Source organism: Sminthopsis crassicaudata, chromosome 4, assembly GCF_048593235.1.
Source record: "Sminthopsis crassicaudata isolate SCR6 chromosome 4, ASM4859323v1, whole genome shotgun sequence".
Classification (NCBI taxonomy): Eukaryota; Metazoa; Chordata; class Mammalia; order Dasyuromorphia; family Dasyuridae; genus Sminthopsis; species Sminthopsis crassicaudata.
The window spans coordinates 97,858,155-97,875,904 of NC_133620.1; the positions used below are offsets into that span (position 1 = coordinate 97,858,155).

The 17,750-nt window shown below is 36.3% G+C and overlaps 1 protein-coding gene across 9 annotated transcripts in view; it reads left to right on the top strand.

Moving 5' to 3' along the window:
* The window catches only part of PPP1R12B (protein phosphatase 1 regulatory subunit 12B), a 246,141-nt gene that overhangs the window by 137,081 nt on the left and 91,310 nt on the right, over positions 1-17,750 (top strand). For all 9 annotated transcript variants that reach the window (XR_012489060.1, XM_074308814.1, XM_074308815.1 and 6 more), the window contains exons 15-18: positions 9,832-9,922; positions 15,227-15,433; positions 16,512-16,695; positions 16,790-16,902. Coding sequence is in view for 8 of the 9 variants with exons in the window: in XM_074308814.1 (XP_074164915.1) it covers positions 9,832-9,922; positions 15,227-15,433; positions 16,512-16,695; positions 16,790-16,902 (595 nt within the window). In the remaining variant the exon portion in view is untranslated. The remainder of the gene's footprint in view (positions 1-9,831; positions 9,923-15,226; positions 15,434-16,511; positions 16,696-16,789; positions 16,903-17,750) is intronic.

The following is a 17,750-nucleotide window of genomic DNA, read 5'->3' on the forward strand; positions in this document are numbered from 1 at the left end:
GAAATTAACTTCCTTTTACAATTGTATCTCTCAGTTTTATTTAACATTTTTCCCTTGTTATAAAAGGGAGTTCTCTGCAAATGGGATATAGCAGGAAACAGCTATGTTATTTTAATAAAGTTTAAACAAAGAAGTTGTTAAATAAATGCTTGTTGATTAAAGAATTGAAGACAAAAATGGCTCTAATCAAGATTGAAAGGAGTATGGAAAGCAGTATACTAATAAAATATTGATGATAAGCTGTGAAATTGGCTCTACTCTTCTGGAAATCATTCCAAAAATATGTGATAAAAGAGCATACTGGCAAATGTTTAACAGCCAGCTCCCCACAAGAAAAAAAAAGTATGCACAATAAAAATTTAACAACCAGCTCTTAAGATCCAATTCAAACTGGCTGTGGAGAACAGTGACTAAAATTATTCATACTTTTTGCTCTAGGAAACCCACTGCTGTGCATGTACTTCAAGGATTTCAATGACAAAGAGATCCTATATTCAACATATATTCACAGCTACACTTTTTGTGGTGGCCAAGAATTAGAAACAAAGTGATTACCATTGACTGGGGAATGGCTGACTGAACAAACTGGGGTGTTTAGATGTAATCAAATATTATTGTGCAGCAAGAAATAACTTTGCGAACCTGGGTAAGTCACATAAACCCTCATTGCAAACTCACTAAAATTGTAAGTTGCAGAGAAGTTTCCTCATTTGGGAGTTCCCTTTGTCAATGAAATCACATGTCTAACACCTGATCCCATTCTACCATCTCATAAATGAAAGCACCACCATTCCAGTCATTCTAGTCATTAGGCTTGCTCTAGAAGAAGAAAACATGACATACAAAGAGACCACAGGACAGGATGTCTCAGGCAGTCAGATTATTTTTGCTGAACTGTTCAAGTTTGGTATGATCTAGGGAGGAATTCTGTATTTAAAAAAGACTTATAAAAAACAAAAGGCATCTTTATTTTTTTAATTAAAAAACAATTTTTTAAAAATAGTGGGTTTTCCCTCTGTGGAAGCTTTCTAGCAAAGGCTGGTTGATTGCTCAATAAGATTGTTGATTGAGATAAATATATTGAGTTCCTAATTAGACTGGGAAACTTCTGAGTTACCTTTTATCTTGTAAATTTTATGATTCTCCAGCCTCCTTGTCTTTGCTTACGTTATTCTTTTTCTCTGAAATATTCTTCCCATTTGAACTCCTAGATACCCCCCCTTTTTTTCATTGTTTTCTTTTTTTTTCCCCTGGTTATACATATATATTAACTTTTTATTTTTTTGATGCACATTTCTTTATGAATCTTGTTGGGAGAGAAAAATCAGAACAAAAGGGAAAAAACAAGGAAAAAAAAAAACAAGAAAAAGGAGGAAAAAGTGAACATAGCATATGATGATTTACATTCATTCTCCATAGTTCTCTCTTTGGATACATATGGAATTTTCTATCCAAAGTTTATTGGGATTACCTTGGATCACTGAACTGCTGAGATCATAGTTGATCATTGCATAATCTTGCTGTTACTGTGTACAATGTGTTCTTGGTTCTACTTGTTTCACTCAGCATCAGTTTGTGTAAATTTTTCTAGGTCATTCTAAAATCAGCTTGTCCATCATTTTTCATAGAACAATTCCATTACTTTTATATACCATAATTTATTCAGCCATTCCCCAAATTAATGGGCATCTACTTATTTCCAAATTCTTTGCCAGCACAAAAAAAAAAAAATGCTACAAACAGTTTTGCACGTATGGTTCCTTTTCCCTCTTTTATGATTTTCTTGGAATATAGATCCAGTAGAAACACTGCTTTGTCAAAGAGTATGCACAGTTTTATAGCCCTTTCGGCATAGTTCCAAATTGCTTTCCAGAATGATTGGATCATTTCATGATTCCATCAGCAATGCACTAAGTGTCCTAGTTTTTCCGCATCCCCCTCCAACGTTTGTCATTATTTTTTCCTGTCATCTTAGCCAGTCTGAAAAGTGTGAAGTGGTACCTCAGAGTTGTTTCAATTTGCATTTCTTTAATCAGTGGTGATTTAGAGGAATTTTTTTCATATTATGATAGAGGACTTTAATTTCATTATTTGAAACTTATCTGTTCATATCCTTTGACCATTTATCAATTGGGGAATGACTTGTATTCTTATAAATTTGACAGTTCTTTATTTTAGAAATGAGGCCTTAGAGAAATTGAAACTATTTCTAGCCATATGAAAAGATGTTCCAAGTCATTATTAATCAGAGAAATGCAAATTAAGACAACTCTGAGATACCACTACACACCTGTCAGATTGGCTGGAATGACAGGGAAAGTGCACAATGTTGGAAGGGATGTAGGCAAATAGGGACACTGATACATTGTTGGTGGAATTGTGAATACATCCAGCCATTCTGGAGAGCAATTTGGAACTAAGCTCAAAAAGTTATCAAACTGTGCATACCCTTTGACCTAGCAGTGCTACTACTGGGCTAATATCCCAAAGAGATCTTAAAGAAGGGAAAGGGGCCTGTATGTGCAAGAATGTTTGTGGTAGCTCTTTTTGTAGTAGCCAGAAACTGAAAAATGAATGGGTACCCATCAATTGGAGAATGGCTGAATAAATTGTGGTAGATGAATATTATGGAATATTATTGTAAGAAATGACCAACAAGATGATTTCAGAAAGGCCTGGAGAGACTTACATCAACTGATGCTGAGTGAAATGAGCAGGACCAGGAGATCGTTGTATACTTCAACAACAATACGATATGATGCTCAATTCTTATGGACGTGGGTCTCTTCAACAATGAGATGAACCAAATCTGTTCCAATAGAGCAGTAATGAATTGAACCAGCTACACCCAGCAAAAGAACTCTGGAGATGATGATGAACCACTACATAGAATTCCCAATCCCTCTATTTTTGTCCGCCTGAATTTTGGATTTCCTTCACAGGCTAAATGTACAATATTTCAAAGTCCAGTTCTTTTTGTTCAGCAAAACAACTGTTTGGACATGTATACATGTCCATATGTATACATATATTGTATTTAATTTATACTTTAACATATTTAACATGTATTGGTCAACCTGCCATCCGGGGGGAGGGGAAGGAGGGGAAAAATTAGAACAAAAGGTTTGGCAGTTGTCAATGTTGTAAAATAACCCATGCATATATCTGGTAAATAAAAACTATTAAATAAAAAAAAAAAAAGAAAAAGAAATGAGGCCTTAGAGACTAACTATAAAAATATTTTCCCAGCTTTGTACTTCCCTTTTAATCTTGTTTGTATTGATTTTGTTTGTGCAAAAACTTTAAAATTTAATATATTCAAAATTGTCTGTTTTGTAGTTTATAATGTTCTCTAGTTCTTCTTTGGTCATTAATTCCTCCTTTTTCCAAAGATCTGATAGGTAAACTATCCTTTGCTTTCCTAATTTGCCTCTGGTATCATCCTTTACATCTAAATCATGTATACATTTTGACCTTATTTTGGTATGGAGTGTGAGATGTAGATCTATGCTGAGTTTCTAACTTATTATTTTCCAGTTTTCCCAGTAGTTTTGTGAATAGTGAGTTCTTATTCTAGAAGCTAGAGTGTGAGGGTTTATCAAATACTAGATTGCTATAATTATTGATTATTGTGTCATGTATATATCTAACCTATTCGATTGATCTACCCCTCTATTTCTTAGCTAGTACCAAATGGGTTTGATAACTACTGCTTTATAACTACTAGGTCACAGTCCTTCCTTCCTTCCTTCCTTCCTTCCTTCCTTCCTTCCTTCCTTCCTTCCTTCCTTCCTTCCTTCCTTCCTTCCTTCCTTCCTTCCTTCCTTCCTTCCTTCCTTCCTTCCTTCCTTCCTTCCTTCCTTCCTTCCTTCCTTCCTTCCTTCCTTCCTTCCTTCCTTCCTTCCTTCCTTCCTTCCTTCCTTCCTTCCTTCCTTCCTTCCTTCCTTCCTTCCTTCCTTCCTTCCTTCCTTCCTTCCTTCCTTCCTTCCTTTTCATTATTTCCCTTGATATTCTTGACTTTTTGTTCTTTCAATTTAATTTTGTTATTATTTTTCTAGCTCTATAAAATAATTTTGTAATAGTTTGATACAATGTAACAGTGTGGCACTGAACAAGTAGACCAACTTATGTAGAATTGTCATTTTTATATTAGCTTGGACTACCTGTGAACAATTGATATTTTCCAGGTGTTTAGATCAGACTTTATTTGTGTAACAAGTGTTTTCTAATTGTATTGTATTTGGCAGGTAGACTCCCAAATATTTTATTTTGTCTACAGTTATTTTAAATACAATTTCTGTTTCTATCTCTTACTGCTGGACTAGATATTCTTAACTGCCAAAATCAGCTATTGCCTCCTCTGGGAAGTCTTCATGATCTCAGATTTCATATAACTTTTTGTTGCTACCTTTTTAACTCACTATACATATATTATTGTGCAATGTAGGGTTGTTATGGTGGTGATATGCATGTATTTGACATTTCCATTTTTGACAATTTAAGTCTTTAAGGGCAAGGATTTTAAACTCACAACCCATCTTAATTGAATTAAATTAGTTATGTAATTAAAAAAATTTTTTTCAATTAACAAGCATTTTTCCCCTTCTTAATGTTCTTCTTTCTTTAATAGAAAAAAAAGAAAAGCAGAATTCTTGTAATAATGAGGCATAGGCATGCAAACAACCCCCCATTGGCCATGTCAGTAACTGTTTATTTCATTCAGCATATTTAGTCTGTTAGGAAGTGAGCAGCACTGTTCATTGTGCCTCTGGAGTCATAATTCAGCATTGCATTAGATCAGAGTTCGTAAGTCTTTCATAATTGTTTGTTTTTTCAGTGTTGTTATGCTATAAATCTTTTTCCTAGTTATGCTCACAAGTTTTCTTAGATTTCTCTGAAATTGTCCCCTTTGTTATTTCTTATAACTCAATGGTATTGTTCCATTACATTCACATAATTTTTTCAGACATTCCCCAATTAAGAGGCACCCACTGGTTTCCAATTCTTTGCCACCACAAAGAGAAAAGCCATAAATAATATTGTGCATATAGAACTGTTTCTTCCTTCTTTGATCCCTTTGGGATATAGACAAGATAGATACATCACAGGGTCAAAGGATATGCATAGTTTAATAATTGGTTGGAAATGGTTGGGGAAGTATAGTCCAAATTACTTTCCAGAATGTCTATACCAATTCATATTGCTGTGTAGTCTTGTAGACTTGCTGGTCTCTTTGTATGAGGGAAAAATGGAATAGAATTTCTTGATCTTCATTTTAAGAACACACTTCTTTTGTCTCCATAAAGAGACCCCTTATCCTTTTATATTCCACTGTGGCAACCTTTAATCTCCCATAATGTTATTTTTCCTCTTTTCTTTCTTCTTCAGAGTATTCTTTCTTATTGGGATGGAACATAATTTCTTGGGAAGTGAACTTTTTCAAACTTAAATTTTTGAGCACTTCCTATCTAAAGATAATTAAGATAGACTAAATTATTAGGAGATATGACCATCATATAGCATAATAATTCTTTGCCCAAGTCATCACAATAGGGTCCTGAAACTCATGTATGTCTTCTTCTTTATTGTTATTATTCATTCTTCAAGTTTTAAGATACTGTGTGCAGTCTCTCAAGACAAAATTGAATTATTTACCTTTTTCCTGTCTTCATTATATATTAAGGACCATTGTAATTTGTAGAGAGAAAAAATAGTGTCAAACTATGAGAACAGACTTAATTTGCCAGAGTAAAATGTTGGGTACCACTGGCTAAATAGCAGTTAGAATCATTATAAATGGTCCTAATTTCCTACAAAGAAGTAAACATATATACATTGGCAGACATGTATATGTGTGAGTGTGTGTCTGCTGTGGTGTTTTTTTCTAGTTATACTCACATCTCACTCTGCATCAGTTATACTCCTTTCTCTAAGGCCATTCTGTAGTACATTAATAGGAATAGAGGAGGCATCTGGGGAGGATAATTCAGTGGTGAAATTTGGTAAAGTGTAAACATTATTAGGACAAGGGAGTAAGGAAATATGTACATGCATGTATATATGTATATAAAAGAAAGGAGGGGATCAAAGAGAAAGCAGAAAGAGAATCACTAGATAGCAGAGTTTAAGTACCTTCAGTCTCTTCCCATGTCACTGTTTAATAGTAAACTTAAAGGAGTTGATTAGAAATACTGTTTGTCAGTATGTCAGAAGATCTAGCAGTGGGTTAGAAGTTCTTGTTTCTATATCATGAATTAAGGTATATTCCACTTCTTATTACTATGAGGAATAATGAAATATGCAAACAAATGGGGGAAAACCAAGAATATAGTGACAGAAACTGTGACTTACACTGAAAAGAACAGAAGGAAGGAAATTCAGGACAGTATCATCCATCTGTTGGGTTCCCCTCCAAGAGCAATGACTGCTTTGTGAAATAGAGCCTATCTGAGAAATACAGTGCTTGATTTCAAGGATATGGGTTCTTTTTACAATGCTCTGATGGTCTACAAGGTGATCTCAAGCCTGTTATTTCCTTTCTATTATTCTAATAAAATACTGACAAAAAAGAGGATTATTAAATAGGTCTTTTTCCTGTATCACTGAGATAATCTGAGTTCATGAGGGCCATCTCTAGTCGTCCTGATATATACCTGACCACTGGACCCAGATTCTGGAGGGGAAACTGAGACAGGTGACCTTGCCTAGCCCTCCCTCACTGCAATCAAAGTCACTTGCACATCATGGCATCACCTTCCTGATGTCATAGTTCTCTTCAAGAAAAAAGGCCAAACAACAGATTTGTATATGGAGTGTTATTTATTTATTGTTGTTGTTGCATTTTTTTAAAATGAGTAACAAGCTTTGAATCTTCAGAGACAGACAAATTCTTTCTTAATAGTCATTCCTTACCTGTGGTATAGTAGAAAAAATGCCATCTTTTAAGTCAGCGGACCTGGGGTCAAATTCCAGCATTTTCACTTAGTACTGTGTGTTGGTGGGCTAGTTATTTGCCTTCTGAGTTTCCATTTCTTCCTTTGTAAAGTGAGAGATTTGAATTTGGTGATCGCTAAGGTTCCTTCCAACTTTAAATCTATGATAATTCAGTGCCTGCTAACTTTCTTCTTCCTTTTAGACCCCCATGAAAGTCTTTTAGAAAAGACAGAAGGAGGAATGTGAATTAAGCAGAAGTCTGTTGGGAGTGGGATTGGGGATAGGTAGGGGAGAATATGATTTTATCCCCCTTCCTTTTTGCATCTTTGTCATTCACTATTACTTCTATGCCAGCTATAAAGTAATTAGATACTCCCATCTTGGATTAAAAATAGCAATCAAATGTTTAACTGTCACTAGGATATGATTGGATGATAATTTTGGTTAGAGTAAACCCTTAATATTGTTATCATCCCGAAGGGTTCTTCCTCCATAGTCTGAAATTCCTTTATCAGATCATAAACTCCTGTTATTCTGTCTCTTCATTACCCTTTAAATGTATTCTTCTGACCCTCCCACTGTATGTTGTATGATTCCTGATATTTAACAAGATTCCTTTCATTTCTAAACCTCTTCTTTTCATAGTTCTTCCATCTTCTGGCGCTCAGGTAGTCCTGCCTTCCTTCAGACATTCAAGTCTCTTCTCTCACACTGGCTGTGTTTTCCTTCACACCCCCTGACCCACTAATTCTAGTGGAAGAAATTGGAATATTTGTTGTTCCTCATAGCTATCATCAAATGTTTCCTTTGTCACTGGCATTCAGAGACTTCTCCCTTTCTTTGATATTTACCCAAATCTTTCTATCAATTAAGATTTTGTTGTCAATTATTTACCAACCTACAGATCATTCTATCTCCTTTTCCAAGGAATTCATCATATGCTTTATGGTTTTCCACCCCAAATCCAAATACATATTTTTTTCCTCAAATATTGTAATCTACCCATTTCAAAATCTTTTGATCTTTTATAGTCCATTCTTTTTCTCCACCTTAAAAATAGGAAGAGTCACATCCTTCAGCTCTACATTACCCATAAATATTCCACTTTTACAACCAGAAATCCTGAAATTCTTTTCTCATATCATATCCTCATATTCTTTGTTTTCACCATAATCTCCAATCCTTCTATCCCTTAGTATTATCCCAGACTATCATCTTAAATCAAACTTCACTTTTTTCCCCTTAATTTTACATCACACCAAACTCTGACACAGAATTACCCTCACAATCAGCTTCTTTCACCTAATATATAGTTGAGCAAAGCTGGCAACAATCATGCAGCTCTACTGCCTGGATCACTCCAAATTTGTGTTAATCTAATTTCAGATGTCCCTAGCCACATGAGATAATGCAGGTAGTTTGCTTATGGAGAAAATGGGATAGGTGTACAACTCTGAAAACTTTGATAGTCACCCATTAAAAAAAAGGAAACCTAATTAAAAAAAAAACTAGTTGCATAATTTTATATATGTTAACATATATAGAACCATCTAAGTACTACAGTAAATAATTGGTGGAATGGATGGATGAGAATAGTTTGTTCCAGTAGCCATGAAGGTGGCTGAAGCTGCCTCTGTGGAGTACTACATCTAACACACCAAGGTCATCCTCTGCATCCTGGGTCATTGCCAGTCATCTTGACTTTTATCTTGCCACTGGACTCTTATGACTTTGGAAGAGAATGAGGCTGACAACTGTGCATTTCTGCCTCACTTAAATCCAATTCATGCATGAGTCAAGATATTATCCGGGATGTCATTGGTCCTTTTTGAAATGAAGGGCAAACCACAGCAATAAATAATGGCTTGACAAGGCCTTGAGCTTAGCCTCAGGCTATTGCTCATTCTGTGTCCTTGGGCTGGCTTCTGGAGCAAGTTAGGCTGGAAACAAGTTGGCTGAATGAAACTTGAGCCTGAGGGCATGGTGGAAGGAATACCGGCTGGAGATAGTTTGGACCAGCAAGCCTTCATACACTGCTCCCACTGCATCAGAAGATATACATTCAATATAGCACCTTGCCTTGACAAAGACCTAGAAGTGGGTGTTGGAAGGATTGCAGTTTAAGAGTTATTGTGAAACATGCATTTTTCTGCATATTGGCTGTTACTCAGGAAAGAAATTACAAAGAAGCAAACTCAAAATTCACATGCTAAAAAATAATAATAATAATAACAGAACTAGCTGTACTTTCACTCCTTCTAAATTGGTTCTTTATCCTGCCCCTTTTAAAGTGTTCCAAACTTTCCCATCTGAGGATCTAATTTCATACTTCACTGAAAAAATAGAAACCATTTGCCATGAGCTCCTCCTTTCCATTCTTATTCATCTTTTGCTATCATCTTCCATTCTTTTCTACTTTAATCTTATGAAGAAATGATTTCTTGCCTAGCAGTTCTCCCACTTGTTAAATTCTGGTGATTCTATTGCCTTTAGCATTAAATTTAAACTCTTAATTGATTCCTAAGGTCATTTATTTACAACTAATAAACAGCTATTTAGTGTCTACTATCTGGCAGGCAATAGACTAGCACACAAAGACAAAAATGAAATAGACCCTGCCCAAGAAGAAATTACTTTCCTTTGGGAAAAACAACATGTATATAATCTAAATAAAATTAATTGAAAATTATGTGCAGGGGGAGGAAACTAATAGGGGGGGGGAGAATGAATGGGAAAGCTTCATGTTGAAAAATGATAGTTTTGAAGGAAATCTTGCCTAGTAGGTAGCAGGCATTTAATTGATGCTTGTTGATGGACTGATTGACAAAGAAATATAAGTAATTCTAAATTTGCAGCAAAGTACAGTTATTCTAATGTTGATTTTTAATTCCCTATCAGGTCATATCTAACACCTGTACGGGATGAGGAAGCAGAGTCTCAGCGGAAAGCACGTTCCAGACAAGCTCGACAGACTCGAAGATCTACCCAGGTAAATCAAGTTAAACCAATAAGCAAGAGTATAGGTCTTCTGTCTATCTGTCTCCCCACTTAAATATGTTTGTTTCTTTCTCTTTCTAGGGAGATTAGTTTATATTATCTGTAAGTGCAATACTAGCAAATTGTGAAGTAGTTACTTGATAGAACCTCCTTACTACCTACTGTCCAGGAGCTTCCAGTGTGGTCTTAGGAGCTGACCATTGATATGTGACCACTGGAGCTCAGTTAGGCAACCATGTAGCGACTGCTGTGTTCAAGGCTATGTTCATGCTAATAGAACTAAAAAGAAAAAAAAAATGAAAATTATTCCTTCTTTTCCAGGAGAGGTTATAATATGTGTCCATATAAGAAAATTTAAGAAGAAAAAGCACTAAAGATTGAGTCAGGAAAGGTTTCCCATAGGAGGGAGCATTTGAGCCTAATCTTAAAGGAAACTGGAGATTTTAAGAGATAGAAGTGAGGAAGAGGTGTTTTTCAGATATAGGGAATGACATATACAAAAGGTATGGAAATGAGAGTTGCAACATTGAGTCCTTGGATGACTAATACATCATTTTGGCTAAATTGTGTTAGAGCAAGTAATATGCTATGTAAAAGTAAATGGAAGTCAAATTGTGCAGGGCTTTGAATTCCAGACTTAGGACTTCATATTTTGTCCTAGAAGCAATAGATAACTACCAAAAACTTTTCTTATTTGGGAGTATCTTGTTTTCTCAGTAATCCAGGCTATGCTTGATTCTTCCTTCTTCTGCAACTTACATATACAATCACAGACAAGATCTTAATAATTATAACACTACAATAATGTTTACATCCATCCTCTTCTTTCCAGACACAAAACCATCACAATTAAGAGATTATTGTAACTTTGGAGAAAGCAGTTTCAGTGGAATAATGAGGTCGGAAGTTAAATTGAAAAGAGTTAAAAAGTGGGTAGGAGAAAAAAAAAATGGAGGTCCTTTTTGTAAAGGGCCTTCTCAAAGAGTTTGTCCACAAAGAATAGAGGAGAGAGAAGACAGTATCAGTGATGGAAGGATCAAGTGAAGGTTGTTTGTTTGAGGATAGGAAAGTCCTGGGCACATTTGTAGGCAATTGAAAAGGAACCAGTAGACTGGAAGAGACTGAAAATAAGTGACACATTGGGGAGGACAGAGGGAACAATCTATCAGAGACTGCTTGTGCAGGGGAAGAGATGGGTCTTGATAAAGCAAAAGACCACTCTTTATGTGACATGGGTGAAAGAGGAGATAGTTGACAGAAGACATCTGAGGGGCATAAATGAGATTTGGAAGAAGGGAAAGGAGGGGGCTCAGGACAATGGACTTATTTTTCTTCTGTAAAACATGAGGCAAGATTCTCAGTTGAGAGGCTGGGGATAGGGGGAGCCAAGGGAAGTTTGGGAAGGGATAGTGAAAGTGGGATAGTGAGTTAATAAGGAAAGTAAAATAGGATTCTGTAGTGACAGTGAGATTCCAGTTGAAGCTGTGCAGCAAAAATTTGTAGTGAACAGTAATTTGTGTGTTTTATCTCAACCTACATTCAGCAGGCTGTGTATATATGAACGTGATAGATAATGGGAGTGATCCAAGAATGATGCATGGTGGGCACAATTAAGCAATATGATAAAAGAGCCAGGAACTTGAGAGAAGAGGGCAGCATTAAGTTAAACTGGTAGATTAAGGAGTCAAAACAGAGATGAGTCAATGTGAAAGAACTGAGGAGTCAAGGGATTGGAGGTTATGGTGTAGCTGAAGAGTAGACTTTTTTTTTTTTTTTTTTAATTATATATATATATATATATATATTTTATAATATTATCCCTTGTATTCATTTTTCCAAATTACCCCCCCTCCCTCTATTCCCTCCCCCCGACGACAGGCAATACCATACATTTTACATGTGTTACAATATAGTCTAGATACAATACATGTGTGTGAATATCATTTTCTTGTTGCACATAAAACATTAGAATCCGAAGGTACATGCAACCTGGGCAGACAGATATTGGTGCTAACAATTTTCATTCCCCTCCCAGTGTTTCTTCTCTGGGTGTAGCTACCTCTGTCCATGATTGATCAACTGGAAGTGAGTTGGATCTTCTTTATGTTGAAGATTTCCACTTCCATCAGAATACATCCTCATACAGGATTGTTGTTGAAGTGTACAGTGATCTTCTGGTTCTGCTCATTTCACTCAGCATCAGTTGATTTAAGTCTCTCCAGGCCTCTCTATATTCAAGAGTAGACTTTTGTAAAGGAAGACTGAAAGAGGGATAGAAAGCCAAAATATTATGGTCAGATAAGGGAATATTGGAATTCTTAAACTTGGAAGTAGCACATTCGTGAGTGATGACAAGATTAAGGGTATGATCTTTGTGTGTGACTTAAGGACATAAGAAGTATGTTAGGAAGTTTGAGGGAGAGTTAATATAAACATTGCAGTTCCTCAGTATGACACGTATAAAAACAAGATAATCTGAGGAAAGGGAGAGCACCGGAAACTTAGGGAATCAGAGAAGGGTTTGAGATGGAACTGGTACTTGAGCTGATACTTGAAGGAACTAAGGATTCCAAGAAGTGAAAGGGAGAAGAAAGTATTTTGAGCAAGGGAAATCCATTCCAAAGTATTCCAAAGAGTAGAGATAGAAGATGAGATGCCAATCCAGAGTTTGGTCTGGGTAGGATATAAAGGATATGAAATGAAGTAAGAAATTCAAAAAGGATGATAAAAGCCAGATTGTGGGAGGCTGTAAACGTAAAGCTGAGCTAGTATTTTAACCCCCAAATCAATAAGGAGCTGCTGAAGGCTTGTGAGGAGAGGAGTAGCATCTTCCAAATATATTCAAGTGTCTTCAATCCTTCAGGGTCCTCCTTCCTTCCCCTTCATCCATCATCCTGGTTTTCTCTCTTCTTTTTCACAGCCAAACTCTTAGAAAAAGCCATTTATACCTATTGCTTCAAGAGCCACTCGTTTCACTTTCTTCTCACTCCTCTGCAGTGTGACTTTTGAACTAATCATTCAACTGAAATTTACCTTTTCAAAATTCCCTTGATCTCTTACTTGACAAATAGGATGGTCTCTTTTTCAGGCCTATCCTTCTTGACCTTTTTATAGCATTTAGCACTGTCAACCACTTTCTTCTCCAGGAGATGTTCTTGGAGCTTTAAAACCGTTTATTACTCTGGTTCTCCTACCTGCCTGACTGCTCTTTCTCATTCTTTTCTGATTTTTTCATGTCATACCTTCTCACTGGAAGTGTTCCCAAAGAGTCTTTCCTGAGCCCCTTTCTCTATATATATCTGCTTGCTTGGAGATCTCATCAGAGCCCATCTTTAAGCAGATGGTGCCCAGTTCTATATATTCGACCTCTTGAGCTTTGGCCACTTATCAAATTCACCACCTCCAAAACAAAACTTCTCTTTATCTCCAAGCCCATTCCTTCTCCAAACTCACCTTTTTCTATCAACTATGACACAATTCTGCCAATCTCTCAAGTTCAAAAGTGTTTTGAAATACATAAAATAAAGCATGTCTTATGCTTACTCCTCCCTCTATTACTTCATATTTCCAAGTACCAAAAACTTGCCATTTTTACTGCTACAACATTCCTCCAGTCTTTCCCCTTGTCTCTACTCTCATGACTAGCACTTTGATTCAGTCCCTTATTTTCTCTTGCCTAGGACTGTTGCTTTGTCTTCCTAATTAATTTTCTTGCCTCAAGTTGTTCCTTACTCCACTATAGTCCTCCACAGATATTCCCAAACATAAATCTGATTATGTGATGCCCTTCTCAATAAATCCCAAAGACTCTCCATTGCTTCTAGGCCAAAATGTACTCTTCTGTTTAGCTTTTAAAGCCCTTCTCAACCTGCTCCCAGCCTTTTTCAAGGCTCATCTTATAGGATACCCTAAAAGTCTTGGTGAAGTAATAGTCACTTTAATAATTTTAAATTGCACTAAGATTTTTAGAATATCATTATATTCCATGTATATTGCTTCTGTTCTCATGTGTTATAATCCAGCCAAATTGACCTTCTGTTTGTTCACATATGGAGTCTATCTCCCTTCTTTGTATCTTTGTAATGGCTATCCACCATGCCTGAAATGCTCTACCCCGTTAAATTTTGCCTTTGAAAGAAGAGAATTCCAATCTTCATTAAAGACACAACTAAAGCACATTTATCTATGCAATGTCTTTCCTATTCCCCTTTTAGTGTTCTCTCTCCCAAAGTACCTTGTATTTGTATTTATTTGTATTTTGTATTTTTTTCTTTATATTTATTCTTTTTGTAATTATGACCCTGTTGTTTTCCCCAACTAGATAATGCAAGTAGATAATTGTTTCATTTATTTTCCCAATATCTAGCAAAGTGCCTCTATATGGTGGCACTTAATGAATAATTATTGATTGATTAGCAAATCTCTGAAGGATGCTGAGTACAGTAGAACAGATTTTCTTGATCTTTTTACACTCACTCCTTTTCACCTGAGATTTTTTTTCAAAGTTCTTTTTTTTTTGTAATTTATGTAATCCTGCATATATATATATGAAATAAGTATACAGATCAAACATTTATTGATAAGAAATCATAATTTCATGACCCCCACATTCATTTACATGACCCTATATTATGTGAGTTGTGACTCCCAATTTAAGAAGCTTTGTTATAGAAAGCCCCAATTTGATATCTTGACCATTTTTCTCTTTTTGCCTGGAGTCTGAATTTTTTTCTTTCCTACACCTAACTTTCTCTTTGAGAAAAGCGAGGCTCCTGCCTCTATTTATCTTGGCCCAGTGTCTATTTGATCTTTGGGATCACTCAAGGTATTCTAATGATGGTTCTGAAAGCAACTAACCATGGACCAAGAACTGTAAGACAGTTTAGAAATAGTAGTAACCTGTTTCCTGATAATGAAGGTTGGAAAAACCAGGGTATTGACTCTGCAGACCTGAATGCTTTGCAAATTGGGCTTTCTGTTCTCACTTCTAGACCACGTCTCTGGTTTTCTCTTCTCAGATGATTGACCATCATTGTAGGAACCATTTGCCCTTCTTTGAGAACCTGAGGTTTTTGACTCTAGTAGATTTTTGTTTTTCAATAGGCAAAAGCCACCTATCTTTGAAAAAGGACTTTATTTGTGGACTAGAGTTTCACATAGTAACAAAATGTTGGACTCTAAGGATCTGAATTTAGTTGTTACCCTTGCTTTTCATTGCATTGTTAAGTTAGGAAAGCTTTGCTTTAAACTCTAACTTTCATCTCCCTGATTTTAAGGTCTCCTTCTCTTCTTCCAGGGTGTCACTCTAACTGATCTTCAGGAAGCAGAGAGAACTTTCAGCCGATCCCGGGCAGAAAGACAATCTCAAGAGCAGCCAAGTGAAAAAACTGAAAGTGGTCTGGAAGGACTTGAGAGTAACAGTGAAAAACAGGAGCCACTCACAGCACTGACGAAAGAAACTGCAGAGAGCCGGCAGCGAGGGAGTAGGAGCTGGGATGAGGAGGTAAACTCATCTGGGCTGATCAGGGCTCTCTTGAAAGGATGGTAATTCCTACCCCTTTACAGTGTGCTAATTTTTACCTGAAAGGAGAGGAGGTGGGGTAACAATGTTTTTGTGAATAAACTTTTGTACCTACAAGATTTACCAAGATAATTTAGCAATTATAAACAAATTTCTTCTCTGTATTATTCATGCTTCTTGCACAAATCTCCAGCCCTCCAAATGAGAGATGTCTCTCACACACTAATAAAATCAGCAAATCCAGGAGTTTAAAGAGCAGCCTTTGCTCCACTGTTCCCAAAAAGGTATTTATTATAGACATTCTTCATGGATTGCTGTTTTTCTACTGAAGTGAAAAGGATAGATTAGGATTGTAAGTAACTTTTCCACTTCTTTCTCCAGCTCTGAGTGACTGGATCTGGCCTTTGTAGCACTTTGTTAAAAAGCATACATCCTTTATGAAATGTTTCCCATATGGTAGCAGGACCCTTCTTTTCCTCTCTCTCTAGCTGGAGCTTCCTATGGCAAAGATTTTACCAAATGAACCAAATTCAAAACTGTATTCTTTGCCTTATTCATGAGGCTAAGAAACAAAATGGTAAAGAAAAAGGAGAGTTGAAAAAAGATTGTAGAAACTTAACTCTTGCAAATTGATAGACTACTCAATTGTAATTATTGGGCTCTGGACTTTAGTTCTCATGCATCTATCTTCATATATTTATTGATCTTTTATTTTTCTAAGTATTAGGTCTCCTAATTTTCCCAATTCAAAATACTATATTCTTTATCAAATTCCTTCTTTCACCAAAGGAGCCTTTTCTAATAAGGCAGATATAATTTAGTTGTCCCTTACTCTGCTCAGGAAAAAATATTCTTAGACTGCTTTCAACATGGGTTTGATACAAAATATATGAATTCTGAGATTGCACTTCTTAAGGATAGTTAACAGGCTGATTTTCAGTCTACATAATCTTTCCTTGGTAAAAAGCCTTAGAGAAGCTTATTTGTGAAAATTCTACTAGGGTTTACTCTTATATGTTGAAAATTGATTTCTAAATCCAATCCTATGTGTTATTTGTAGTCTTCTTATGGACGCCTGAGGGGCCTAACCCAGCAAGATAAACCCACGACACCAGTTTCTCCTTCTGGGTCAAGCCCCTCCTTTTCCATTGGATCCCATCTCCTCCGGACAAGTAGGTCCTCAGCCCTGGACTCTGAGAGTTCAGAAACTGCCACAAGCACTGCAAAGGACATGGATAAAAATGGTATGTAGACCTTTAAAAACTAAAGTGAACCTTCTTCAGAATTTGTGGGCTCATGTTCCAAAGGCTTATACTCCCTTTTGTTTTTGGTGGTCAGAGAGTGAAGATCCAGATTTGGACGACCAGTCCTCCAATAAGACATCCATCCGGGAGAGGCGCCGGCCCAAGGAAAGGCGAAGAGGGACGGGCATCAACTTCTGGACAAAGGACGTAAGTGGATATGATTCTTTGGGAACCTCATGTCAACTGTTTTTCTTGTTCTCTACAGATTAAATGGTATCTGTAACTGAGATGTTATTGTGTTCTGTGATTGGCTTCAGTTTGGTACCACACTTTGGCTGGCACATAGAACAAGATCCACGAAGAAGAGCAGAATATTGTGCCTCTGAGACTATAAAACTGTAGATGGTCATACTGGGAATTCAGGAGTTAGTGCCACAGGTGTCAAACTCACCTGATTAACTGTCCATAGCCCTCTTCCCCTTTTGATATTTTAAAATAATAGTAACTCACCTTCATATTGTACTTTAAGATTTTCAAAGTGCTTTCCTTACAACAACACCATGAAATAATAACTTCTGGCTTTTATGTATCTCTTTGGGCTCTATAAAGTGCTTACTTCATTACAATACAAAAAAGGGAAGGTAGTATAAATGTTATTACCTCTATTTTAGGTAAAGAAATCCAAACTCAGAAGAGTTTAAGTACTATAAGTAATAAATATTGGAGTTGGTTCTTGCACCTATATCTTTTAACTTCAAGACTAGTGCTTTTTCCACTAGACCCGGCAGCTAAGTGACACAGTGCCTGGAGTCTGAAATACCTGATCTTAAATATGGCCTCAGATACTTACTAGCTGTATGATCCCAGGCATATAACTTAACCACGGTTTACCTCAGTTTCCTCATCTGTAAAATGGGAAAACTCATAAATAATAATAACTTGTTATTGTAAGATTATTGTGAGGATCAAATGAAATACTACTTTTAAAATGAGATACTTTAACACAGTACCTGGCACATATTTAAGTGTTTATTCCCTTCCTCGTCCCTTGAACT